This window comes from Carassius auratus, unplaced genomic scaffold (genome assembly GCF_003368295.1).
Source record: "Carassius auratus strain Wakin unplaced genomic scaffold, ASM336829v1 scaf_tig00028626, whole genome shotgun sequence".
Taxonomy (NCBI): Eukaryota; Metazoa; Chordata; class Actinopteri; order Cypriniformes; family Cyprinidae; genus Carassius; species Carassius auratus.
The window spans coordinates 37,401-65,202 of record NW_020525709.1 but is presented as its reverse complement, the minus strand read 5'-3'; the positions used below and the strand labels follow the sequence as shown (position 1 = coordinate 65,202).

The window sequence follows — 27,802 nt, the reverse complement described above, 5'->3', positions numbered from 1 at the left end:
ACAGACACGCACAACTTTTAATCAATCTATAGGCTACTGTAAACATGAAAACGCAATATGAAGTAGTATAATTGGCTATGTGTAATAAATATAAGCCTTTGGTGATAATTAAGAGCACAGCAGGGGAAGAACTGATTATCTACACGATTTAAGACGTCACCCCCCCCCCCCCCCCCCCCCCCGTTAGCCTAAAATCGTGGAAAGAAGAGACAAACGTGATATCGTGTGTGTATGGAACATTAAAACATTTAAAATTTGCACGTGGCCGTGTAAGTTTTGGAACTCAGATCAAATAAGTGCCTCTATTCATATTTTTTTTCTTTGATTTATTTTAGTTTACTCTGTAGAAGTCGCTACATTTGAATGCACCAGGCTAGGCTATATAAAAGGAAAGTTATTTTTTTCTTAGTATGAGTGGATCGGTGCGTGCGTCTACACTGATGCTGTGAATCCTGCCAGTGTCGAGTCTCCATCATCCTCTTCATCACTGCAGTAAGAAGAAGAAGCAGCAGCATCACTGCTCGGAGTCACAGCATCACCGGACATCCACACCGCGAGTCTCTCTGCCATTATATCTGCATCACGGCTGAGAGACGAAGCTTCACGGGAGAACCAGAGGACATGGTGCCTTTATTTTTGTTCCTGGTCGTCCGCATTGGCGCGTCCATCCCACATCCGACACCTGCAGGTGAGTTTCACCGTTCACAACTCTGTGCGTTCAACATACACCTCACATTTGCACATCAACAAACCGAGGTTAAGTTTAAAACACACATCAGAACTTCCAGGCAACGTTTGGTGCGTTTATTCACAGCTCGGACATCAGCAGCAGCATCACTTCAGTGATTTATTAAAATTTCCTATAATTCATGAGGGAGATGATAATGAGATGTCGGGTTATTTCGGGCACATGATTTTATCTGCGCCCTCTAACAGACGTTCAATTAAATATGACATTAATGCAAGCACAGCTGCCTGACACATAAAGATGACAATGAATAGTAAACGCCTGCTTGTGCAAGTTACAGTCTCATCGCTGTTATGTTTGTTTGATGTTACTTTAAGGTGATCCAGAGGTCATCTGCACAATAAATAGTCATCAAAACACTGTTATCATCTGCGAGCCTGAAGCATCTCCTTGTGTTTTTAATAGCTGAACCCAATGTGATCATGTTAGATGTCATACTGTGCATCTCTGACTGACCTTTACAATGAATGACTCAGTTTGTACTGTAATGAGTTTTCATTAGAAATCATCTGCGTGGGTTAGTGTTGTTCTGTTGTCATATTAATTATTAGAGCTGTTTTTATTTGAAACTGGTTGTTTTTACATGACAAAAATGTATTAAAATGATTATAATCATTGTTATGCTTGCAAAAATGTACTTATAAGCCATAATTTTTCACCAAAATATCATATTTATTGTACTAAATATATGGTACTAAATTATTATCATATTAATTTACCATGGTGTTTACATTATTCTCTGAAGTACAGTACATTACCTTTCAAAAATCTGGGGTCGGTATGATTTTTCTGTTTCTTTTTTATGTTTGTGTAAAAAAGTATCTTATGCTCGCCAATGCTATATTTTTTAAGTCAAATAATAGTACTAAAAATAGCAATTTTGGGAAATGTTATCACAAACTAAAATGACTGTTTTCTACATTTTACATGTATTTCAATCCTGTGATGCAAAGCTGAATTTTCTGCATCATTCCTCCAGTCTTTAGTGTCACGTGATCCTTCAGAAATCATTCTGATATGCTGATTTGCTGCTCAAGAAGCATTATATCAGTGTGAAAACAGTTGTGCTGCTTAATATTTTGTGGGAACTGATACCTTTGTTACATTTTTAGAATCTTTGATGAACAGAACATTCAAAAGAACAGCATTTATTTGAAATTGAAATATTTTGTAACATTTAATATAAACATTGTTACTGTCACCTTTGATTAATTTAATTAATCCTTGCTGAATAAAAGTATTAATTTCCTTAAATGAAAAATCTTTGAGGAGTCACTCATTTCCTTCCAGATTCACTGTGTTATTCATATCAAATGAATATTCAAATCACTGCAAGTTTGCAATGCCAGTGTTTTTGTATCAATGCAAGTAACACAAGAAGCATCCTGGCAGTTTGAAATTAATTGTACTGGAAAGCACATGGCAGTGTGAAGCGTGCCACTATATCCACTGTGAGTGTCATGCCCTCAGGTTGTGTCGGATCAGTGTGAAACAAGACAGCTCCGCCAGCCGTGTTTCTTTTCTAACACTAAAGGTTTTCTCTAATCTTCTATCTCACTTAACCATACACACTTCTGAAGCATTGGCATTCTGTTATCGAAAAACATCTGCACTGCATCTTTAAGAGTCGGCAAGTGTATTCCAAAGTTCGGCCAACATGGACACCTGTGTAAGCACTCAGTTACTGAATAAATCAGGCCGAAATGACAGCGTGGCTGAGGATATAACATCACAAACTCATGTGCATCACTCTGCGACATGTTGTAGAGGTGATTTGTCTTTGGAAAAGAATCTCTACTCATTTCCTGTTTATTTCTCTTCATGGTTTGTAGGTGAAGTCTGTGAACCGGTTCCATGTGAGAACGGTGCTGACTGTCCCAGTACACCAGCTGACGAAAATGTTTCCTGTGAGTTTTTAAGTCACTTTTTTACTTTGTCCTTTTGGATTTGAGAAGCCTAAAGGCCCATGAGATTTAATGTCTTGCAATTTCCTGTGCTAAAAAACTCAAAACTCAGGAAACTCAGGAAGAATATTTTAATAATCTGAAGCACCCCTTCCCTCCTACTATGAAAAATCTTTTGTGGACTAGAAACATGGATTTTATAGGTTCTTCATAGAACCATAGATGCAAATAAAGGACCTTCATTCAATTAGATACAATTCTACACTAAATTCTTCAGATTACAGTTTTGTCTTATAAAATATATAGACAATTTAACACAAACCTATAATGTGAATTACAGATAACAAAAATTAGAAAAAAATGAATTATTTTATTTAAAGTACATTAAACATGTATGATAAGTTAACTTCAAACGTTCACACCAAGAACGATACATTTAAAGATAACTATTACAATAAAGATATTAGCATCCACACCAATGCACAATAGTCCACGGTTGTGTGCAACAGTTAAATTGTCTGTCGCTTTAAATGCTCAAGCTCTTTAAAGGTCGATTCTAATTGGCTTTCAGTGTTTTATTCATTCATCAGATGAAGAAAAAAGAAAATTCTGAATGAATCTGTGCCGTTATCATTATAGCGGTGCACTTCATTGTTTGCATAGAATTAGAATGATTTTTAAAACCTTGTTTTTATTATTATAGATATCATCCTTGGAGTGAATAATATGGTTCTACTCTAGTATTTCTAAATTTCCCTTTAGAAATTAGTGCAGGACATGATGGTTTTAAAGAAATAAAGAAAAAAAAATTAAAATAGTGGATCTTTAAAAGATTCTACTGTTTCATCTACTTGAAATCTTCATTTTGTTAGTGCAGATAGAATATGACAGAATGTCCCAAACTGTGCATTCTGCTATTTTAACAGCATCAGGCTGGAAGTGGGAAGAGCAAGCTGTAATTGGTGAGTTTGTTTATTTGAAGCCTCTTTTAATGGCCTGATTTATTTTCCTCATTTTAAGAAAGGTTCAAAAGAGCTTTGTTCATTGAGACTCCAGATGTGAATGGCATATTAAACAGATGGCTCATGTTCGGCTTATGAGCCGTGAACATAAATGATGTCAGCCTTGATTTCCATTCACCAGTTAATTCATATTTAAACATCTGCTTAGCGTTCATTAGACACTCACACTTTCTGGAGTCGTCTTTTATAGCTAATGCAGTATTTAATGTGATGTTCAGATGTAGCTGAAAAACATGAAATAATAATGACTGTGTGGGGATAGTGCATGTCATCAAGCGCACTGAGCCTCAAGTTCACTTACAGATCAACCTGCAATAAACTCTAGTAGGATTTTATGTAGCACTTCAGATGAACCCTGCAGATTTGAGATACTGTGTGTTTCTGTCATTCAGCGCCCTGCAGCCCGAACCCGTGTCATAACGGAGGGGTGTGTGAGCTCGGTGAGACCTACCGCGGTGACACTTTTGTCGGATATTTGTGTAGGTGTCCGCTTGGCTTCGATGGTGTCCATTGCCAACACAGTAAGAAACTCTTTTTTATAGATACATTCATTTCAATATATTTCAACTGTAATATTTTATACAGTATGTATATACTGTACATATTTTACATTTTATATTTTAATTTAATAATATACTATATAAAATGTAAAATATTAAATGAAAATTAAATGCATTAAATCAGAATCAGAAACAGCATTATTTCCAAGTATGCTTGCACATACAAGGAATTTGTTTTAGTGACATACGCTTCCAGTACACACACACACAAACAAAAAAAAAACTTCATAATAATTTGTGTAAACCGTTGTGCTATAGATGATAATGGAATAGAATTGAGAAAGATGCAGGGATGTACTGGGATAGAGGGGTAACAATTAATATAAGGATATTTCTAATTTTTTATAAAATAAATATAAGGATATTGCACATTTTTATTGCGTACATGGGGAACATTTAACTGTTCATGAGGTAGATTGCCTTGGGGAAGAAAGTGTTCTTGTGCCTGACTGTTCTGGTATTTGGGGCTCTGAAGCGCTGGCCAGATGGTAAAAGTTCAAAGATGGGGATGAGAGGGATCCAGAGTGATTTTCTGAGCCCTTTTCCTCACTCTGGATGTATACAGTTCTTGAAGGGGGGCAGGGGAGCATCAATAATCCTTTCAGCAGTCCAAATAGTTCAGTGTAGTCTTGTGATGTATGATTTTGAAGCTGAACCAAACCAGACAAAATTATGTTTTTTAAATTTATATATATACAGACACACTTTAAAATTAATATAAAGTTAATGTACTAAATTATAGTTTTTACATATACATATCTATTTTCTATCAGTGATAAAAAATGCTATACATGTTATTTATATTAATGTAAGTTTTTATTATAATGTTTTTAATTATATGCATATATAATAAAAACTAAGTTAAATAATGTTCAAATATAAATATTATACAAATAATATAAATATTATGAAATAATAATAAAAGATGTTATCTATACACACACACACACAGATATATATATATATATATATAATACAATTTAATGATACCAAATAATAACTTGCAACCTGATTTTTTGTTCCAGTTTTTAAGTTTGTTGTATGACTAAATTCAGCAAGAAACTGTTGTAAAATAATACAAAAATGTTAAAGATTCACTAAAAATATTTTAAATGTATATATAACAAATTGTGATTAAAATGTGTTGTAGTGTATAGTCCACCTTTTTTTATTCCATTTTATTTTATTTTATTAAGTCCATTCTGGTAAGTCATGTTAATGCATTCATGTGCCTGTGAGCATGTGCATATGGGTGTGTGTGTGTGTGTGCGTGTGCGTATGTCATTGTATCTAGGTGTGGGGGAGGAAGCATTCAAAAAAGGGAAGCCACTGGAGACGACAACTATTATAAGCAATAACAATGACAATAATAACCATGGCAACAACCACAATGATGATGATGCTAATAATACTAATAACAATAATAAAGACTTTTTATTATAGTGCACCTTCACACAATGCAAGTACACTTATGTTGCCTTTTCATTGTTGCTGCAAGTCAACAGTCAACATGTTTATATCTACAGTAGCTACCAGAATAATAACACATCTAGTTTAATGCTACAGACTTATGAATGAAAATATCAGCCACTTGAGAAGTGACTTCTGCCACAGTGATGGAAGAACATATGCACTTACTGTAGTATATTTTATGGCTTTAGTTTTACTAGTGTGGAAACACGAAGCACAGTAATGTGAATAAATATGTTTTTCTGCTTGAGTTCATCTCATTAAAACTTCTACAGTGTATTGTGACAGAACACTTAGCAAAGTGACAGGAACGTAATTAACCAAGAGCTTTTTTTTTTTTTTTTATCTGTTTGCTGTCAGAGCTTGTTTTTATTTGTTGCATTTCTGTCCCTATTCTCTTGTTTCTGTGGCTACCTCACACCACTGGCATTATTCATGGAATGGGAGAAAGAATATTGGGCTCTGTTCTGCACTGCCTAATACACATCGCACATGTGCATTTGTGACCTTAATTTGTCTCCTGAATTGACTTCTAAGCATAGCCTATAATTAATGCTGGAGTGAAAGTACAGCTAAGATAAGACACTGAGGCTCAGTTAGTAGCAGACTGAACAACGGCCATAGAAATCTCAGGTTATTTTTTGTGTCAATTTTTTTTTTAGATTGACATTCGGTCTCATTATCTGCCCCGGCCCTATGACCTGCTCAGTTTTCGTCATAGTAATTAGACTTCACAGCATATTGACCAACCTAGTGAAGGATGTTTACCTGAGTGTGTCATATATATGAGTGTGTGTGTGTGTGTGTATAAAAACAGGGATGTACTGGGCTTATCTGTTGTGATGCAAAACTACCAACAAGTGTGAAGAGTTCCATTCCGTTTGGGTGGAGAGTAAGAAAATCAATAAAACAAAAAAATCATATAATTATTAAATTAATGTATATTTTAGTTCAATTCAATTTAGTAATTTATATAATTACTATACTGTCACTATAACTTGTTCTTTTACAGAGAAGAAATTAAAAATGCAACCATGTCAGCAGCAGAAATTGCTAGAAAAGGAAAAAAGAAAATAACATTTGTAATCAGTCATAAATCAATTAAATGAAAAATGTTTTTTAAAAAAAATAAGAATCAAACACACAAAACATTAAATTAATATAAAATTGAATGAAATTAAAAATAAAATGTATTAATTTAAAAACTGATGTCACATGGCACCAGTTCAATTCCTAAAAATTTATATTTTGAATATTATTTTATTAATAATAATAATAATAATAATAATCTATTATATAAATAGATATACACACACACACACACACAGCAAATTATTAAATTAAATGTAAAAATGTAGACTTTTTTTTACAAAAGGAAATACATTTTGTAATTAATTAAAATAAAAAATGAATCAAAGTTATAACATTATTACATAAAAATTACTAAATTTACTAAATTAAATTAAAAGTGGAATTAAATAAATATATTATTCCCTTTTTAAATAGAGCAAGAAAATGGCACATGTATGCTGGTGGTGTTTTCCGTGAGCCGACAGATGTACAGATGTGAGAGGGGGAGAAAATATAGTGCAGGGAGCTGCTTGGAAAAAGTTGCCCTCTAGATCACAATTCATTTTCAATGAGAGGTTCATAGGAGAGCTGGTGCAATCTGGTGAAATTGTTGTGGAGGAGCCATAAAGAATTGAAGTACATGCCACCTCAGGGAGCACTGCCATCCTCATCTAATTCATCTATTACAGGATCCGCTGCTGGTTCTGACTTAGTGATCATACCGTGTGAAGCTCCACCGACTTCATTAACCTAGTTGTCTTGGTACAACTCAGCACATTGAATTGGTTTTTCCTTAAGAAATGAAATGCCGAAATCAGCATGTGTTAAACAATGGCACAGAAATCGATTCTCAGACTGGCTCTGATCAAGAGAAGATTCAACCAAAAGGAACTTGGGCATCTCAAAACAACATTTTTTAGGTCATAGGCTCTGTGTTTTACTATGGAAGAAGCGTCCAGTACCACAAATCCAGCGTGACAGCTGACCAACCCCCCTCTGTTCCTGACACCAATTTACTTGCTTGACTGGCTGGACTTTGGCCCCATGGAGGGAATCCCACCAATCAGGACGAGTTCATCCGATCGCAACCGACAGCAGTGCTTGGATGCACATGACTAGCATGAAGCTGACTGCCAATGGTCATTCTGCAGCAAAATCTAAATAAAAAACAATGCTTTGTTTTAGAGATCATAGCATGAAATAAAAGAATTACTAGACTACCAAAAGTTTAGGGTTGGTAAGATTTTTAAATGTTTTTGAAAGAAGTCTCTTGTGTTCACCAAGGCTGCATTTATTTGATCAAAATACAGTAAATATTGTGAAATATTATTTCAAGTACAAAGAACTGCTTTCTGTTTGAATATATTTTAAAAGTCATTTATTCCTGGATTCATGATTCATGATTTGCTGCTCAAGAAAAATGTGTTGTTATCAATGTTGAAAACAGATGTGCTGCTTTATATTTTCTCGTGGAAACTGTGATAAAGCTTTGTTTTTCCTCTCTTGATTGTTTAATGAAGAATAATTTCAAAAGAACCGCATTTGTTTGAAATAGAAATCGTTTTTAACATTATAAATGTTTGAACCATTTAATGCAGCCTTGCTCAATTAAAGTATTAATTTCTTTCCTTTACTGAACCCAAAATTTAATAAAAGTGTCACCATTACTACTATTACTCATACTTATTGATAAAACGTTTAAAAATATCTTAGATATACACTGAAAGTGGACCTTAGGCTTTCTAAACTGTAAAAAAAATAAAATTCAAAGACTGAATGAGTGCTATTTCAATTTTCAGTTCAAATTTCATGTTTAATACAATGTGTTCAGTAGTTTGTGGAAATTGTTTCTATACCAAATGTTTTTGAGTGTAGAGACTACAGTAGAATATCAGGTTAGTATAGCAACGTGTTAAAACTACTCCTTTGCAGGAAAGTGCTGGAAACCTTCCATAACACTCCAGCTTCGTGACAACAGTTTTACACGAGCAAGACCCACTCACAAAGTCTGGATTCAAAAGTGCAAATCCAGTTCTTTTGCATTTAATTTCTGTGAGACTTTAGCTTTTATTTTGAGAGGATCAGTGCAATCTAACATCAGATCCTTAAATTGCACATTTGTTGTGTTCATCTGTGCTTTCAGTTCTCGTGAGGTGACCCTGTTTGAGCGGTGGATTTGGTTGTTGCCCTCCAGTGCTCTTCTGTTGTTGTGGTAAACCCAAAGGTCTGGTTTATCTCTGCCAGATACATTATCTGACACAGCTGAGCCTGTGCTCCTCCTTGCAGGTCCCTGAATTTCTGTCTGTAACGAGTCTCTTGAGTTCCTTTTGTTCTGCTTAAAAATCAAGGAGAGAGAGAAGTCAGTGCTGCAGAACTCTGAGATAGGACACCATAAGCTTTGCTACAAGGACTTTTCCTGGACTTTTATGCTTCGATTTTTTCCTAAAATCCGTATGTTTCCATACGACTCAAATCATACCAATTCACCAAAATTAAAAAATAATTACATGTTCTCATGAGATTGGAAATGAAAAATGATGACTGGACGTCCGCCCACTGGTGGACAACTTTTAAAAGATCAAGGGTTTTCATTAGGTTTAATATGTTTTTGCATATTAAGAGAAAAAAAGCAGGTCTCTTTAATATCTCAACTGTTTCACCTGGAGAATTTGGGTGTGGAATTTACCCTTTTCACGGATAATAACAAAGAACACTAAATTAATCATGAAATTTTGCAGTAGAAAGACTGAAATAGTATTTTCTTGTAAAATGTAATCCAGTTATAGTTTAATTTACAACTTTGTAAACTCATTATAAGATAATTCTGTAAGATAATTCTGCAATCAAAAATATGATCTAAAAAATGTCTTATATCATTCTTCCAATAACAAAGTCAGAGCTGTATCCCCATCTAAAGGAATCTAGGGAGAAACATCTGAGTCAAAGTTGAAACTTCAACACTGAAGTCTTCAGTGAGCATCATTTAAGCTATAATATTTTGCTCTCTCTATTTAGTTTCTAAATATATATATATATATATATATATATATATATATATATATATATATATATATATATATATATATATATATATATATATATAATTTTACTTTACAATTTTCACTTAGAAATTTCTAGCGTTGAAACATTTTTTTTTTTGAAAGACTGAAATTGTATTTTACTCTAAAATGTACATCAATAATAATAATAAAAAAATAATAATAATTTACAAATAAATAAAAAAATATATATTTTTTTACAATCTAGCAATCTCACAATTCCCAAAGAGTAGATTTTTCAGAAGAGGTGTATCTCATTTATGAACGCCAACATTTATCATCCTATTCTTCCATGAACAAATAGTCTGAGCTGCAATGGACATTCATTTTATAGCTTTATACTCTGTTCTTTCAACATTTGTGTCTATACCTGAAACACCTGCAACAAAGTGGTTGATACTTAAAACATAAAGGATAATCAAAGTCTTATTTAAGCAGCATTTAAGCAATAATATATCTCCTCTTAATGATTAATAAATAAACACTTTCAGTGTAAATTGGAAAGATTTGAAAGAGGATTTTCATCACTGTGGCAAATCAATCATAATGAGAAACTATATTTGAGCTCTTGTAGCTTTTTCCAGGTAGTTGCTTTTGATCATTTCCTTAAGTGTCCGTGGATGTCTACTTGTCTTTTCAGATGTTAATGAGTGTGAGAAAAACCCATGTAAAAATGGAGGCAGCTGCACAGACCTGCGAGCAAACTACACCTGCCATTGTCCCGGCGAATACATGGGGCAGAACTGTCAGTACAGTAAGTGCAACTCGACTTCATCACCTCATTTCATCAAATCCATGTGTTTAAATATTCACTATCATACCACGGCATCTCTTGAGGAGCAAACTCAAACTCAAACTGACGGCTTGGGGATGGGAGCCATCTGCCTTCAGCTGCTTTTTTGGGAGAATCTGAGTGAATGAGGCCAATATGACATTGACCGAGTAGGGAACCATTGTTTTTTCTCCATGCAATATATGGGGTTTTATTAACAAAGTTCGGGAGGAGCATGATCAGATAATCATCCAATTTGGCACAGGTGCATCTCCTTTAGCTAACCATCTTAACTAGCACAACAAGTGTATATACGTACATCCAGCCTTCCTACCTCCTGTCCTACGACAGTTTTTCGGCATCCCTCATCCACCCCGACTTCTCACTTCTAATCTATTTTATCCCAAATCAGGGATGGGGGAGTTCTTTGGGTTCGGGCTATGCTCCAGGCCCGGACCCCTCCCCCAGGACAGCACGCCAAAATATGCCTACTATTCGCTTTCAGATTAGATGTAAGGGTGGACTTGTGTATTCCTAGATGTACAGTCTCCAGAAAGTATGCCAGAAACCCCTCATAACTCACTGTACACACTAGGACTCGAGAGAATACCAATACTTGCATAACCATGACTTGATTGCTTGTATTTTCTGTGCTGACTCAAACAAGAAGGTCCCAGCTGTAGCTTAACACATCTATGAAAGTTGAATTGAATAAGTTGAAGATTACTGTCATGCTTTCTTACTTACATGGCTATGAGGAGTGTATATAAATGTTACACCCCTTCAGAAGGTTTGATTTGCAATCATGCTGTCCAAACACAACAGCAGAAGCTCCCTACAGGCAAGTCTGAGCAGCCTGCAGCTACTTTTCCAATCTCCCCAGTCAATGCGATCGTTCGGAGATGGCTGTTACTCCAGTAATGTTCTCCCCGGAGCACCAGAAAATGGGTGTCATCTCCGTAGGTGGAGGAACGTAAGACAGCAATGACAGTAGAGAGGACATCTTAGGCTTCGAGAGCGAAGACAGCATCTGTGTGTTGTGAGAGCAAGGACACGATATCAATTGCCGAATCCAAGGACATCGCATTCAAAAATTCAGACCTGCCGGATGATTTTGAGAACAAAACATAGAAAGATGGAGTTTCAGGGGTCAATAAGGAGTCTGTGGTGGGAACCAGTGAGAGCAAAAATAATGTTATCATATTATCACTCCAGACCAAAGAAAACTGTGTTTGTGGTATTCCTTTGAAGTGCTTGATCTTGCCTTGTTAGCTCTGTTTGTAAGATAACAAAGATTTATCTGTCATAGTTCAGGTGCTTCCTACAAATTAGATATTTTTGATTTAAATCAGTTCTTGCATAATTTGTGTTTTTAGACTTTTTAGACTTTTCAAATATCTTCTTAATATATTAGAGGTGGCGTGTGCAATCCAATGATTGGTCTTAGTCAGGGTTATTATACTGTACTCAACTAGAACCAAAACCATAAAAAGCATTTTTGCTACTTGAAATAAAATAAGCATTAAATTTAATTTAATTTAATATATATAAAAATATCATTTATTTCAAATAGTTGCCAATGATATGTATCTTATTATACTAAAATTACTAAAACTAAAACTGAAATAAGTCATTTGTAAGCTCAAGATGTATGTGATTGATTCACTCAAATGAACCAGCTCAAAAGATTTGTTTATGCTGGAATCATCTGTTCCAAAATTAAACTGCACAGGTGGCACTGGACAGTTTTGATTCAGTAAAAAGAACCGATTCATAAGAATAATTTGTTCAGAAAATGAACTATGCTTTTGTAGTGCACTGTGTTTTGATTCACTCTTAAAAGACATTTGTTCGAAAGTTGAATCAGGCCTACTTCTTGGCGACGTATGTTTTTGATTCAGTAAAAAGAACCGACTCATAAGAGTAATTCGTTCGGGAATTGGACTACACTGGCCTCGTGGAGCACCGTTGAATAAATATCGCAAGAAATTCCCAGAAAAGTCACCAATATTTGTTTTAAAAATGAAAACAGTCCTACAAATGAGACAATTGTTGACAAACAGTAAGAGTATAGAGTTGTAAATGTAATGTAAACATTTAGATTTAATGTGGAATGTTTTGAGTTAATATAGAACGATTCAACTTTTGATATATTCCCTTAAACTCTTTTTAGAGATTACAGGTTTTTTTTCTGAAAAGATAAAATATGAGAAGAAGGTTTATAGTGTTGGAGTACTCCTTACTCAAAATTTTTTATTTATTACTCGTAGTTACTCCTTTCATAAGTAATATTATTACTTTATTTATTACTTTCTAGCAACAGTAATTAGCTACACTACTAGTTATATAAATTTTTCTTCATTCCCCACAGAAATTGTAATTGTTTATCTTCCCCATAAAATTATTTTAAAATGTTACAAGCAGTATATTTCTGCCTCATCATTTGCCTAAAATCCACATTGGATTGCAGTCAGAAGTTATTACAAACACTCAACGGGGATTGATAGTGACTTTTAAGTAAAAGTGTTGTATTAACCTCATGTGTAGCTTGAAGCTAATTCTAGTTATAATTTCTCTGTTACCCAAATATGATTCTATTTCATGAAGTATTTTATCAAAAGAAATCACATAAGTTCGTAAGAAAATGTTTCGTCGTCTAAAAAGATTTGTAATTATAGTAATATAATTTACAACTTGCACATCGGTGTTCTTTTCACCTGACAGAATCAATGTAATGGCAATATTTTCATCCGCTGAATGTAACCTTTTCCATATTCCCAGCTTGCCCTCTGCACTGTTGACTTCATGTGCCTATACGAGTCATGAAAATTATGAAAATATATCTAGGAATTTTTGGATTGATGGATTTCAAATCATCAGGGTTCGAGGCATCACAAATAATTAAGTAATTAGCTTTTTTATGGATGGTAACTAATGTTACACTACTAATTAATGCAAAAAGTAATATTATTATTGCCCAACAATGAAGATTGCTTTTTAATTGAAACAACAGAGTTTCAGTTGTTGATCTTACCATGTCTTTCTCTGTATGTTCTTTCAGAATGTTCTGGACCTTTAGGGATGGAAGGGGGGATCATTTCGAACCAGCAGGTAACAGCTTCCTCCACACTTCGATCTCTGTTCGGCCTGCAGAAATGGTTTCCGTACTTCGCCCGACTCAACAAGAAGGGCCTTGTCAATGCCTGGAGCGCAGCCGAGGGTGACCGATATCCATGGATTCAGGTAATCCGCCTCATTTGGACTGCATTAAAAACATCCATAGCTTTGTTCTGCTGTCATCCTGCGTGTGCCTGACTTTATTTTTGTGCCTTCAAGATTAAAGATGGCTTTGATGCCAATATGCTTTTAAATAACACCTCCATTTGTAGCTGGAAAACTGCATTATTTCTGTTTTCTAGTCCTTAGATGTTCTTACTGCTGCTTTGAGGGGTCATAACATAAGATTTTTTTTTTCATTATTTTAATATTTTCCTTGAAAGCTTCACTTATAAAGTTAACCAAGTTTTTTGCACAAACACACACATAAAAAAATATTTATATATATATATATATATATATATATATATATATATGTGTGTGTGTGTGTGTGTGTGTGTGTGTGTGTGTGTGTGTGTGTGTGTGTGTGTGTGTGTGTGTGTGTGTACAATTGACAATTTAATATAATTTATTTGTCTAGAGCTATTCACAGTGCAAACTTTTATGGCTTGCCTTCCACACAACCCCTCTCCAGATACACGGCTGTCATCAGATACACAGCAATTTCTGATAGGGACAAATTATGACTGCGCAGCCCACGAGGCTTCACTTGTTCATCTTGTGAGTCGAGGCCATAGATTTTGTGCTGTCCCCTCACAGATAAATCTGCAGCGGAGGATGAGGGTGACCGGACTGATAACACAGGGTGCCAAGCGAATTGGAAGCCCAGAGTACGTGAAATCATATAAAGTAGCATACAGTGACGACGGAAAGGCCTGGAGCATGTTTAAAGTCAAGGACACAGATGAGGACATGGTAAGACGGGACACGCCGTTCGTTCCAGATGAGATGAGAGCGCCAGAGGGGGATTTTTAAATTAAGAAACTGTCCGACGTTCTCCTGCCAACTCGCCCTCCTTTCCAGTTTTTATCAGTCAGACTCTTCTTGTTTTTTATATCAGTGAGAAATCTCCCTTTAATGTGAATGAGAACAATTTTAGCATTTTTTTAATTCATGTTATATGGGTAATTATAAATAAACAAATGCACATAATTATTTGAGTTTAAATTATATCATTAAAATTATAATGTTGAATAATTAAATACAGTATCATTAAACATTTTGGGGTCAGTTAGATTTTTTATGTTTTTAATGAATGTCTCTTTTACTCATCAAAGCTGCATTTATTTGATCAAAAATATAGGAAAAACAGTAAATACTTTGAAACATTATTATCTATATTTAACTATATATTATTATATTTAAAAAATAACAGTTTTTTTTGGTTTAGTTTATTTAAAAATGTAATTTATTTCTGTGATGCAAAGCTGAATTTTTCAGCATCATTACTCCAGTCTTCAGTGTCCCATGAACCTTCAGAAATAATTTTGATTTGCTGCTCAGGACGCAATTATTATTTATTATTATTATTATTATAAATGTTCGAAACTGTTTTGCTGATTAATATTTTTTTAAAGCTGATTTTATTATTATTATTATTATTATTTAATGAATAGAACATTAGAAATAAAGAAATTTTAGAAATTTAAGGAATTTATTTGAAATGAAAATATTGAGTAATTTTATAAATATCTTTCCTGTCATGTTTGCACTTTTTTATTTGTTAAGCATTTTTGTAATTTTTAAAATGCTTGTAATCACTGTTTTGTTTATGCTATTTTACTGCAGATATTCACTGGAAATACTGATAATAATTCCCCCTCAGCTAACTCCTTCAGTCCACCAATCGAAGCGCAGTACATCCGCATTTACCCACAAGTCTGCAGGAAACACTGCACACTGCGAATGGAGCTCCTGGGCTGTGAGCTCACAGGTCTGTGTTTTAAAGTCAGCAGTATTCATCTCTGACACAGTCTCGAGTAAGAATTATGCTCACTTTTGCAGTTGTTTTTCAGGATGCTCAGAGCCCATGGGGATGAAGACCGGACAAATCCAGGACTACCAGATCACCGCCTCAAGTGTGTTTCAGACACTGAACATGGACATGTTCTCCTGGGACCCCTCCAAGGCCAGACTGGACAAACAGGGCAAGGTCAACGCATGGACATCAGCCCATAACGACCAGTCCCAGTGGCTGCAGGTGAGACAGATATAAACAGTATAGGTCAAAAGTTCAGGATGGACACATTAAATTGAAAGAAAGTGACAGTATTTATGCTATCAGACGTTCAGAATGTTACAAAATATTTATATTTCAAATAATTGTTGGTCTTTTGAACTATCTATTCATCAAACAATGCATCACAGCTTGCATAAAAATATTAAGCAGCATAAATGTCACCATAAATAATAATATGAAATGTTTCTAGAGCAGCATATCAGCATATTAGAATGATTTCTGAAGAATCATGTGACACTGAAGACTGGAGTAATGATGCTGAAAATTCAGCTTTGCTCACAGAAATAAATTACAATTTTAAATCTGTTCAAATAGAAAACAGTTATTTTAACTAATTCCACAACATTACTATTTTGACAGTATTTTTAGCAGGCTGGGAGACCAGCAAGCCAGCTCAGATCAGCTTCAGCTATTTAAAAAAGAAAAATTGATTGACTCAATATATCAGCAAGCTACAATATAAGGCTTTTCATACTATGTTTAATTCTGGGTTATCACAACAGACAACCAATCATGAACTAAACAATGCTTGCCTCATTAAATATTCATGACTCAGTACAGTCAAAGTAGGAACTTTCCTGTTCAGTTTCAGCCTCTGAGGAAGTTAAAAAACATTGAATAATGATGGTGTTTGGAAAGAAAACCAGAGAATGTTTATGTGGCGATTTTGGGATTTCTAATTGGCACCAAATAGGTTACACCATATAGCAAAAAATATATATATATTTCAGCCAATGGGATCATTTAGGTCACCCAGTGGGCTGAATTTGACACAGGGTAAGTAGTAGGATGTGTCATACGGCATCATCCTTGCTCAGTATATTTCCATCCTAATTTTCTATGCCACAGAAATATATTCATCTTCACAAATTCAATAGACTGCAGGATAATCTTTACTTTCCCCCATAATCCTACAAATACACCCAGAGGTCAGTCTGTGGTCAGCTACTGTACCTCCAACATCATTAATCTAACTAAACCGGTAGGCTGCTCATTGTTTGCCGTTATAACAGACTGTAAATCTGAGCTTGTTCTCAGACCCAAGAGCAGTAATGTCTTTAAATGGCTGAGTCTGCTGCCATTGAACTGAGATTGGGAAATTGGATCCGAGAGAACAGGCTAATGTATATATTATATTACACCTGCACGCTTGCAGAACCGAGCCCGGCCGCTCAAACGCTCCTCTGAGATTGCAGAGCTGCTGTGAATGCTGCTCACGTCAGTCCAGGTCAGAAAGCAGAACCTGAGTCCTCATGAAAGAATAATACATACACACAGAGAGAGAAAGAATGACAGAGAGAGCGAGAGAGGCCCGAAAAAACAATATTCATAAAACAGCTGTGGATTTTAATAATATGCCTACCTGTACATTTTATTATTTAAGAAGAATTATCTATGCTGCAAAAAGTGTTTTTTTCAAAGTGTTAAATAAAATAATGATTCCTGGATTAAATGTAGAACATGCTATTTTAGTCGTTCTACTTCACATCTAGTTATTTGCCATTGCTTTTGTAATTAATTGTGACATTTACTAACAATTCCTGAGTAAAAATTATTTCTACACCAAATTTTTTCAGTGCATAAATGTTGTCCAATAACGTATTTCCAGAAACATTATATGACGCCAGACTAATGTTTTTCCAGACTGAGCAGACATATTTCTGTAAACTAATTTAGGTACTGTAAAAACAATGAACAATTATTAATATTTTAAAATACAATTATAAATATTTTTTTTTGTGATGAGTTTATTAAATATGATGTACAATAAATACAAATTTGCTTATTGCATTAATAAGTATGTTTTAATTTGCTTATTTGTAATACATTTTCATTTACTGAATTATGCATTAAATAATTATAATTTTGATGTTATCGTTTTTAGAGTTCTTAAAACAATATAGTGTTGTGTAATTCAATTTCTGCTTTGGTCATGTTCATTAATTTTACAGTATTGATGTTCACAGTACTCAGTCAACATTTGTCTTAAAATAGACATCACTAAATGATTAGAATTATTACTATTATTATTTTTAGTTGCATAATAAAGTTGATCAAATATACCAAAATAATAAAGCATAAATTAATCAGAATTTCTGAAATTTAATGTTTTTAATACACAAGTATTTACATGAACACACCCTGTGGGTGTGGCCTTTTAAACCATAAATTGAATATATGACAAATTCGGAATTTTGTCAACAATCATGAAATGAATATACTGAACTTAGAGAAGCATGCTGTACTTTCATGCTTGTCATCTTATTTTCATAAAATAGCACAGCTTATTTTAATAATAGCCAAGTTCATTTATCAAGATTGGCTTCTTTTTTTTCTTTTTTCTTTTTTTAGCAAAAACAAGAAGCTCCAGAGCAGTTAATTACAGCAGCCTTGAAATCCTGTAATACCAATAATCAGGGGTGGTTCTAGGGTGAGTGGAGATCCGGGGCTTAGCCCAGAAAAATCCATGTATGTGACTTTTTATTTTAATAAATCAGAAAGATTTACCTTATTTAAAATATACAAAAACAATAAAAACAAAAACAAATGTAAAACATTTTTCAATTCAAGTTTCAATTCAAGTTTATTTGTATAGCGCTTTTTACAAAACAAATCGTTACAAAGCAACTTTACAGAAAATTATGTTTCTACAATATTTAGTAGTAGCTAGTAGTTTGTGCACATTTGACAGGATTTTAGAAAAACTAAAAAATAATAATAATACAAGACGTAGTCAGCTAGACGATGAACTATCAATATTATTAGTTAAGTTATTATATGATTAAGTCACACATTTAGGAATAATTGTTAGTTCTGTTTGTTCATTCAGGGTTAGCATCATCTGAGGTCCTCTGAGGGTCAGCATCATCTCTTCTCAGGTGTTCTGGATCCAGACTGGAGCTTGTGTAAATCCTAGTTACCACGGGATGTGAATCCCGTGGCAAAACATAGAAACAAAATACAGACATCATTAGCATAGCTGCTGATCCAACAAAGTAAAATTAGTTTAACCCAAGCTAATGAATAAAAATGCACCTTTGATCAGATGCAACTACACTCACAATTAAAAAGATACATTATTCGAATGCTTGGCGAAAGAGATGTGTTTTTAATCTAGATTTAAACAAAGAGAGTGTGTCTGAACCCCGAACATTATCAGGAAGGCTATTCCAGAGTTTGGGAGCCAAATGTGAGAAGGCTCTACCTCCTTTAGTGGACTTTGCTATCCTAGGAACTACCAAAAGTCCAGCGTTTTGTGACCTTAGGGTGCGTGATGGGTTGTAACGTGGTAGAAGGCTAGTTAGGTACGCAGGAGCTAAACCATTTAGGGCCTTATAGGTAAGTAATGATAATTTGTAACTGATGCGGAACTTAATAGGTAGCCAGTGCAGAGACTGTAAAATTGGGGTAATATGATCATATTTTCTTGACCTCGTAAGGACTCTCGCTGCTGCATTTTGGACGACCTGTAGCTTGTTTATTGAAGAAGCAGGACAACCACCTAGAAGTGCATTACAATAGTCCAGTCTAGAGGTCATGAATGCATGAACTAGCTTTTCTGCATCAGAAACAGATAACATGTTTCGTAGCTTGGCAATGTTTCTAAGATGGAAGAATGCAATTTTTGTAACATTGGAAATATGATTTTCAAAAGACAAATTGCTGTCTAATATAACACCCAGATTTCTGACTGTAGAGGAAGTTACAGTACATCCGTCTAGTTGCAGATTGTAATCTACAAGATTCTGTGTAGTGTTTTTTGGTCCAATAATTAATATCTCCGTCTTATCCGAATTTAATTGGAGAAAATTCTTTGTCATCCAATCTTTTACATTTTTAACACAATCTGTTAGCTTAGATAATTGGGAAGTTTCATCTGGTCTCGTTGATATATATAGCTGAGTATCATCAGCATAACAGTGGAAGCTAATTCCGTATTTTCTAATAATATTACCAAGGGGCAACATGTATATTGAAAATAGAAGGGGACCTAGGACGGATCCTTGTGGCACTCCATATTTTACTGATGATAAATGAGATGACTCCCCATTTAAGTAAACAAAATGGTAGCGATCGGACAGGTAGGATCTAAACCATCTTAGAGCCTGCCCTTGAATACCTGTATAGTTTTGTAATCGATCTATGAGTATGTCATGATCTATGGTGTCGAACGCAGCACTAAGATCAAGTAAGACTAGAAATGAGATGCAGCCTTGGTCTGACGCAAGGAGCAGGTCATTTGTAATTTTAACAAGTGCAGTTTCTGTGCTATGGTGGGGCCTAAAACCTGACTGAAATTCTTCATACAGATCATTTTTATGCAGGAAGGTGCTCAATTGAGCAGACACAACTTTTTCTAAAATTTTAGACATAAATGGAAGATTTGAAATAGGCCTATAATTTGCCAGTACACTAGGATCTAGTTTTGGTTTCTTAATAAGAGGCTTGATAACCGCCAGCTTGAATGGTTTTGGGACGTGTCCTAAAGATAACGACGAGTTAATGATATTGAGAAGCGGTTCTTCGGCTACAGGTAACAGCTCTTTCAGTAATTTAGTGGGTACAGGATCTAATAAACATGTTGTTGGTTTAGATACAGTGATAAGTTTATTTAGCTCTTCCTGTCCTATGGTTGTAAAGCACTGCAGTTTATGTTTGGGTGCGATGGATGAAACTGAAGTGTTAGATGCTGTAGAATCTACATTCGCTATTGTATTTCTAATGTTATCTATTTTATCAGTGAAGAAATTCATAAAGTCATTACTATTTAACGTTGGTGGAATATTTGAATCAGGTGGCATCTGGTAATTTGTTAACTTAGCCACTGTGTTAAATAAAAACCTTGGATTGTTTTGGTTATTTTCAATGAGTTTGTGTATATGCTCTGCCCTAGCAGTTTTTAGAGCCTGTCTATAGCTGGACATACTGTTTTTCCATGCAATTCTAAAAACTTCTAAGTTAGTTTTTCTCCATTTGCGTTCAAGACTACGAGTTACTTTCTTGAGAGAGTGAGTATTACTGTTATACCATGGTACAGTACGTTTTTCTCTAACTTTTTTCAATTTGATTGGGGCAACAGCTTCTAATGTATTAGAGAAAATAGTGCCCATGTTGTCAGTAATTTTGTCTAATTCATGTGTATTTTTGGGTACAAATAGCAGTTGAGATAGATCAGGCAGGTTATTTGCGAATCTGTCTTTGGTGGCTGGAACAATAGTTCTGCCCAGACGGTATCGCTGCGACATATAGTTAATATCAGTTATACGCAGCATGCACGATACGAGGAAATGGTCTGTAATATCATCACTTTGAGGTACAATATCTATAGCAGTAAGATCGATGCCATGCGATATAATTAAATCTAGTGTATGATTAAAACGATGAGTGGGCCCGGTGACATTTTGCTTGACTCCAAAGGAGTTTATTAGGTCAGTAAACGCAAGTCCTAATGTATCATTTGTATTATCAACGTGAATATTAAAATCTCCCATGATTAGCGCCTTATCAACTGTAACTAGAAGGTCTGAGAGGAAATCTGCAAATTCTTTTAGGAATTCTGTATACGGCCCTGGTGGTCTATACACAGTAGCCAGAGCAAGAGATACATTAGATTTCTTTTGCATGTCTGACAGAGTAACATTTAGCATTAGTATTTCAAAAGAGTTAAACCTGTATCCTGTTTTCTGGGTAACATTGAGAATATCACTATATATTGTTGCAATTTATTTTATTTAAAGTATTGAGGAAAATACATTTGCTTTTTGCACACAAAAATTAAGAATTGCAAAACAAATGAAACAGCGCGAAAGCAATGATTTTGCAATACATATTTTCCATGGTCATATCTATTAATTTATTTGCAACGCTGCTTTTATTTTACGTGTCAGTCTAGTTTGAGCTTGCGATACCATTTTCCCTTTGCGCTTTACATTTCTCTCTTTGTGGCACTGTTTTGACGTGGGGGTGGAGTCAAGGGATGGGGGCCTGTACAACATGCCTCCCTGGAAGTGACGTCATCGGCCCGAGACGCAGCTCACTGATCCAGGTCCTGTCATGATGAGCAGAGACTTTTGAGTGGATCGTTTATTTTTATTCAGTAGCATTAAAACATTCATGTTTTTGTTTTATTTACTTTATTAACAAATGTGTGTATTAGCAGCGTTTTCTCAAGTTAAAGTTGTTAATATGAACATCTGCTGTTTATTTCTCTCGATGTGCACACTCTCGATGTGATAGCGAATAAATTTAAACCATTCGGGAGTTCGTAGCGGGTTCTCAAATCATTTGAGTCAGTTCGGGAGTTCGTAGCGGGTTCGCGAATCATTTGAGTCAATTCGGGAGTTCGGAGCGGGATCGCGAATCATTTGAGTCAGTTTGGGGATCACGAATCATTTAAAGTAGTTCGGGAGTTCGTAGCGGGATCGCAAATCATTTGAGTCAGTTTGGGGATCGCGAATCATTTGAGTCAGTTCGGGGATCGCGAATCATTTGAGTCAGTTCGGGAGTTCAAAGCGGGTTCGCGAATCATTTGAGTCAGTTTGGGGATCGCAAATCATTTGAGTCAGTTCGGGAGTTCGTAGCGGGATCGCGAATCATTTGAGTCAGTTTGGGGATCGCGAATCATTTGAGTCAGTTCGGGAGTTTGTAGCGGGTTCGCGAATCATTTGAGTCAGTTTGGGGTTCGCAAATCATAGCTGTATATGGATAGGCATTTTTAACTAATGTAGTTGCTAGTTCTAATTACGTTTTCCATGCTTGTTTAGTTGTAAAATGTGAACTCGTATTTTTTGTTTTAATGATGTGCCTTTTAACAGTATCCAGTATGTTCAAAAACTAAACAAATCGTCCCTGAAAAGTGCACGCATCTAGGCTAATGTAAAGTTACATTATGAAGTCATACTAGTGCGCGTGTGCATTTTGAGTGCGTTCTTTCACTGCATTATACGGTATATTCAAATGCATTTATGAATGCATGTGAATGATCACAAAATTCAAGATATGAATTCTTTTTGCCAAAAGGGTTATTTCTTATCATTATAGAACCTTTTTAGCATGAAAGGTTCTTTGGAGTTGAGTAAAGAACCCAGTAGCGGTTTTAGGCACGGGCGAACCGGGCAGCCGCCCGGGGCGTCATTTTTTCGGGACACATTGGGGGCGGCAGCACGAGTAGATAAACAAAAAATCCTCTGTGTCGCGAAGCGGTTTTTCGTCATTTATATCATTTCACTGTGTGTGGAATTGGCAAATTGGCGCTCCCTGCAGCTGCTGGCGCCCCTGCTTGCTGAAAATATCCACTGAAGCGTTGTGTTGTGAGAGAAGTGTAAGGGAGTGGGGCGAGAGGCGCGTGCGACATTTCACCTCTGGGTCTCTCTCAAATGGAACGGACAGGGCGGGGGTGGACGGGGACGGGGGATCCACACTAGTAATATAATTAATAATAGGCTAAAGTCAGTCACACACCCCGACTTCTTCCAAATAACGCACATTTCATTCATAATGTTATAATACAGGCCTATATACAGGCCTATAGTTCCTGCAAATGAAACTAGGTAATACAAAACGATTATGCGGTCATCAAGGTGAATTGGTTTAGTCCTGACTTCTGGTCCTGAGTGACAGTTGGGGGGATGGGAAATCTGTTGATTGTCGAGTGCCAAATAAACAGAGATGGAGAAGAAAAGGTCAAAGCCAGGTGCCCAATTTCGGAAAAGAAGAAGAGGAGAAACGAGCAAAAGATAAAGGTATGCAACTATTGTCTCTGTATGATTACAGTATCCATTTCATGAATGAAGGGCTAATGTTAATTGATGGTGGGTATAACGTAACTCTTTGTTAGCATTTTTGCTATGATGCTTTAAAAGTGTGTCATGCGTATAATTTGAGGCAGTAACCTAATGGTACCTCCATGAAAAGTTAGATTGATATACAAATTTTGGCTGAAAAATATCCTGAAACCCAAAAAGTTTTTGTTTTTGCCTATACATATAATTTAAAGTCATTTTATTTTTTAAACAACTGAGTCCCAGTGACCATAGCATAACGTGAATAAAATATAATTTTTCAATGTATTTGTTTTACTATTTGTTTCTATGCTCTAAAAAATGTGATGACATGGGGGGAAAAATGAAATAAATAAATGTTGTTTTTTTTCGGGTCTAGGAGGATATAGCGTGTAATGACAGACATTTAGTGTGTAAGAGCATGTTTATGTAACCCTTCTATTATGTTTTGAGTCAATTTGACCCTAGGCTGTTTTAGCTTTATAAAACATTATCCTATGGTCTTTTGATTTCAAATGCAGTTAAATTGCAATTTCAGGGGCACTTCTAAAATATTTTGGAGCATCCTCTACCACTGGTCAGGATGAGCCAACCACCTCCTCCGCTACAAATATGTCTCCACAAATATCTGATATTGAGGATGAAGACCTCTTTGCCTCTACTTCTACCCAGCATGAGCTTTCAGGTGTGCATATCGTGTGTGTGTGTGTGGGGGCTACAAGACAACTGCAATTTAATGTAATTTTAATATTTCTGATAATTTATGAGTAGGACTGTGTTTTTTCACTGCTATGTGTTTTGAGTAATATGCCAATATGCTGTCTGATAGAAATGCCTGGAGCTGAACCCCCACTGAGCCCCACTGGCCCTCACATCTGACTGACAGGATTCGGACTGAGCTGGTTCACAGAGGACCAAGTAAAGTGCCACCTGGCTTTGTTTTCCGTAGGAATGAGAGTAATGTGAGAAGTTGCCACCACTAATATTTTAAGAAGACATTAGTAAGTGGTGAAAAGATGGCAAGAAGTTGGCTGATTTCTTCAATTAAGAACAACAGCCTCTTTTGCTTCTGCTGTAAATTGTTTTCCAAGAGGAACATCAATTTAACAAGTGCAGGAATGGCAAATTGGAAACATGCATGCAATGATATCACATCATATGAAAACAGTTGTTATAATAAAATATTGCTGTTTGTGCAGAACTTTGTTTGCTATTTTTTGTGTGTGTGTGTGTGGGGGGGGGGGGGCGCTCGAAAGGGGTCTCGCCCAGGGTGTATTTCAATGTAGAACCGCCACTGAAAGAACCCTATGGTTCTATATAGAACCCCAATGATCCCTTTTTTCTAAGAGTTTGTTGTCATAAGTAATAGACTTACCAAATTCAGCGGCCTGAAGACGTTCCCGCGGTGTCATTGGCACTGATTAACTCCCGTCCTCCGAGGGGAACTCAGCAGTGCAGACGAGGGCTGTGATTTAGCCTGGCGTCCATCACTCTGTGAAGGGCAGTGAATTCCAGCTGTATTAAACAGATAACAGGTTGAGAGACAGTCCCACCAAAGCAGCTATGAGATTTGTTTTACCTTCAGACACCTTTAGCTGTTAGCTGTTAGCAGAGGTATAACCTACCTTACAAAGACAATTTTAGACATGAGGAGAGCTGTCTACACTCAAAGCACCTGATGTTAGATGCTCTCTTTCTATTTCTGCACAGCTACTCCTGCAGTTTTCCTTTTTATCATTTTATTTTATCAATGCTGAAATCTATCTTTGACCTCATGACTCCATAACTACATTTCCACAATGGTATAAAAAAAATCCTGCAATTCTGAGAAAAAAGTTATTTTAAAATGTAATTCTAATCAAATTATTATATATATTTTTTTAAATCAAGAATAGTGGGATATGTAGAAACACACTCTCTCTCTCATTATTACCAGGTGGATTTGCTGATTACCACCAAAATCACAGGAATTATCACCCAAGGAGCCAAAGATTTCGGACACGTGCAGTTTGTCGGTTCCTATAAAGTGGCATTCAGTAATGATGGGGAGAAATGGCTCATTTATCAGGATGAGAAGCAACAGAGGGATAAGGTAGGACACTCTCTGTGTACATGAACATTTGAGGGAGACGCAATCATTTTTTAAATGAAAGTTTTAGTTTATTTACTTTTTTTTATTGAATGTCCTTTATAAAAATCACTCAACTGATTGGATGAAATCGATGGAGCTTCTCTCACACACAGCATCAGCGTTAAACACGAGAAAAATTTCAACCTCTCAGCATTTTTCTGACAATCTTCCACCTCCAGCTGAAGAATCACCTCCACACTTTCCGTCTGGAGCAGCAGCAGCTGACAAAACTAACGCTTTTCTCAGACACAAAGCTCCGGCAGGAGTCCTTCTGTGGAGAAAAGAGAGACAGTTATTTCTATTTCAAATTCAACATTTATTAGACAGATACCACTAGACTGAAGCTAGAGTGATGTAAATGGCTGCCAGTGTTGCTATGTGGTATATTTTCATTTAAATGCACGAATTACCACGAAAATATTAAGCATCACAGCTGCTTCTTAACATAATAAGAAGATGATAAGAAGAAATGTTTCTTGATTTCTGAAGATCATGTGACACTGAAGACTGGAGGAATGATACTGAAAATACAGCTTTGATCACAGGAATAAATTTGATTTTAAATGTAATTACAAGTTATTTTAAATTGAAATAATTTTTCACAATATAACTGTTTTTACTTTAGATTTATGTATTTATAGTTATGTTTTCAATCAAACAAATGCAGCCTTGGTGAGCATAGGAGACATTAAAAACCATTAAAACCATTAAATGGTAGCATAGGCAAATATTGTTGTTTATTACTAAAGACTTTAAATGTAAGAAAAATGAATCATTGAATCACTAGCACATTAAGTCATATAGATTTGGGTGGATTTAGCTGAATTTTCACTTCCCCTATCACTTTTTTAAATCACATGATGTGACATGATCTTTCCTCCTCATAACACATTCCCTGCTCCCTCTCAACACACACACACACACACACAAACACACACACACTGTAAGGTCATGTTGTGGTGGTTGGCGTTTGTTAGTGGTGTTGGCTGGGTAATCTATTCTGACAGCGCTGATAAGAAACAGTCTACTGGAATAGATTCTCTCAGAGGACTTATCTGTGAACGTTGTTCTTTAACAAGCGCTATTAAAAGAGCTTAGGTTAAGAGGTGTATGAAAGCCACACGTCTGCTTTATATAGCCTATTTTACCGCAACATTGTTGTGCACTTTTAAATGACATCAGAACGCCTGATTCAGCATTTTATAATAACGCATTGTCCTTCGGTGTCATTGACAGATCTTCCAAGGAAACTTTGACAACGAAACACACAGAAAGAATGCATTAGATCCGCCGATTTACGCCCGATTCCTCCGGATTCTTCCGTGGTCGTGGTATGGACGCATTACTATGAGAGTGGAGCTTCTGGGGTGTCCGGAGGAACAATGAAACTACGGCACATTTTATGACAGACTGTGTAAAAACAACATTTCTAATTGTGATCTTTCAAGGATGCTTTGGCCTGATTGGAAAATGAAAGATCTTTTGATTACAGTCAAAAAGTTGATGATAGTCAATGATTGTTGAATTTTTTTCTCTCGCTCTGGAAACAGCAATTCACCATGCTTCTCAAATGTTACTGTCACTGTACAACTGACTACTATATTTCATAGTATTATTATCAGAAATAGTTCAATTGTATTCACTCAGGTCAAAGGCCACATGCTAGAATAGTTCAAGTATATGATTTATGAATATAGAGAGGAGGTGAGAACTGGTGTTCTTATGAATTTATGTGGTGTAATTTGTAATTTATTACAATTCAATCGAAGCAAAGTCAATGAATGAAAAGTATAGGAGTGGGGTAAACTGTGACGCTTAGCAAGATTTACTTCACATGGAAAGACACAGATTTAAGACTAAAGGCTCATTCACACCAAGAACGATAACTATATTTGTGTCCACATAACGTTTGATGTAGTTCTGTTTAT

At 35.5% G+C, this 27,802-nt stretch overlaps 1 protein-coding gene and 1 long non-coding RNA gene across 3 annotated transcripts; one reads left to right on the top strand and one right to left on the bottom strand.

Moving 5' to 3' along the window:
• The first annotated feature begins 232 nt into the window (after positions 1–232).
• Positions 233–27,802, top strand: LOC113079589 (EGF-like repeat and discoidin I-like domain-containing protein 3). Of its 2 annotated transcripts, XM_026251830.1 has the most exons (11): positions 233–688; positions 2,581–2,655; positions 3,579–3,614; positions 4,067–4,195; positions 10,475–10,588; positions 13,668–13,849; positions 14,483–14,638; positions 15,512–15,656; positions 15,739–15,923; positions 25,680–25,835; positions 27,111–27,802. In XM_026251830.1, the coding sequence occupies exons 1-11, from the start codon at positions 622–624 to the stop codon at positions 27,258–27,260; spliced, it is 1,395 nt and encodes a 464-aa protein (XP_026107615.1). In that variant the 5' UTR covers positions 233–621; the 3' UTR covers positions 27,261–27,802. The 2 variants fall into 2 exon arrangements, with proteins under 2 accessions (XP_026107615.1, XP_026107617.1); XM_026251832.1 differs by lacking the exon at positions 3,579–3,614.
• Positions 8,851–13,724, bottom strand: LOC113079590 (uncharacterized). Its single transcript, XR_003281727.1, has 3 exons — positions 13,641–13,724; positions 11,354–11,636; positions 8,851–9,110 (listed from the first exon to the last, which is right to left on the bottom strand). It is a non-coding gene; the product is annotated as an uncharacterized LOC113079590 (long non-coding RNA).

Excerpts from the sequence above, each read along its gene's own strand:
- LOC113079589 (XM_026251830.1), top strand. The coding sequence starts at position 622 with ATGGTGCCTTTATTTTTGTTCCTGGTCGTCCGCATTGGCGCGTCCATC. Across the intron at positions 2,656-3,578 it reads AGCTGACGAAAATGTTTCCT|CATCAGGCTGGAAGTGGGAA; the intron begins GTGAGTTTTTAA and ends CTATTTTAACAG. Across the intron at positions 25,836-27,110 it reads AGAAGCAACAGAGGGATAAG|ATCTTCCAAGGAAACTTTGA; the intron begins GTAGGACACTCT and ends TGTCATTGACAG.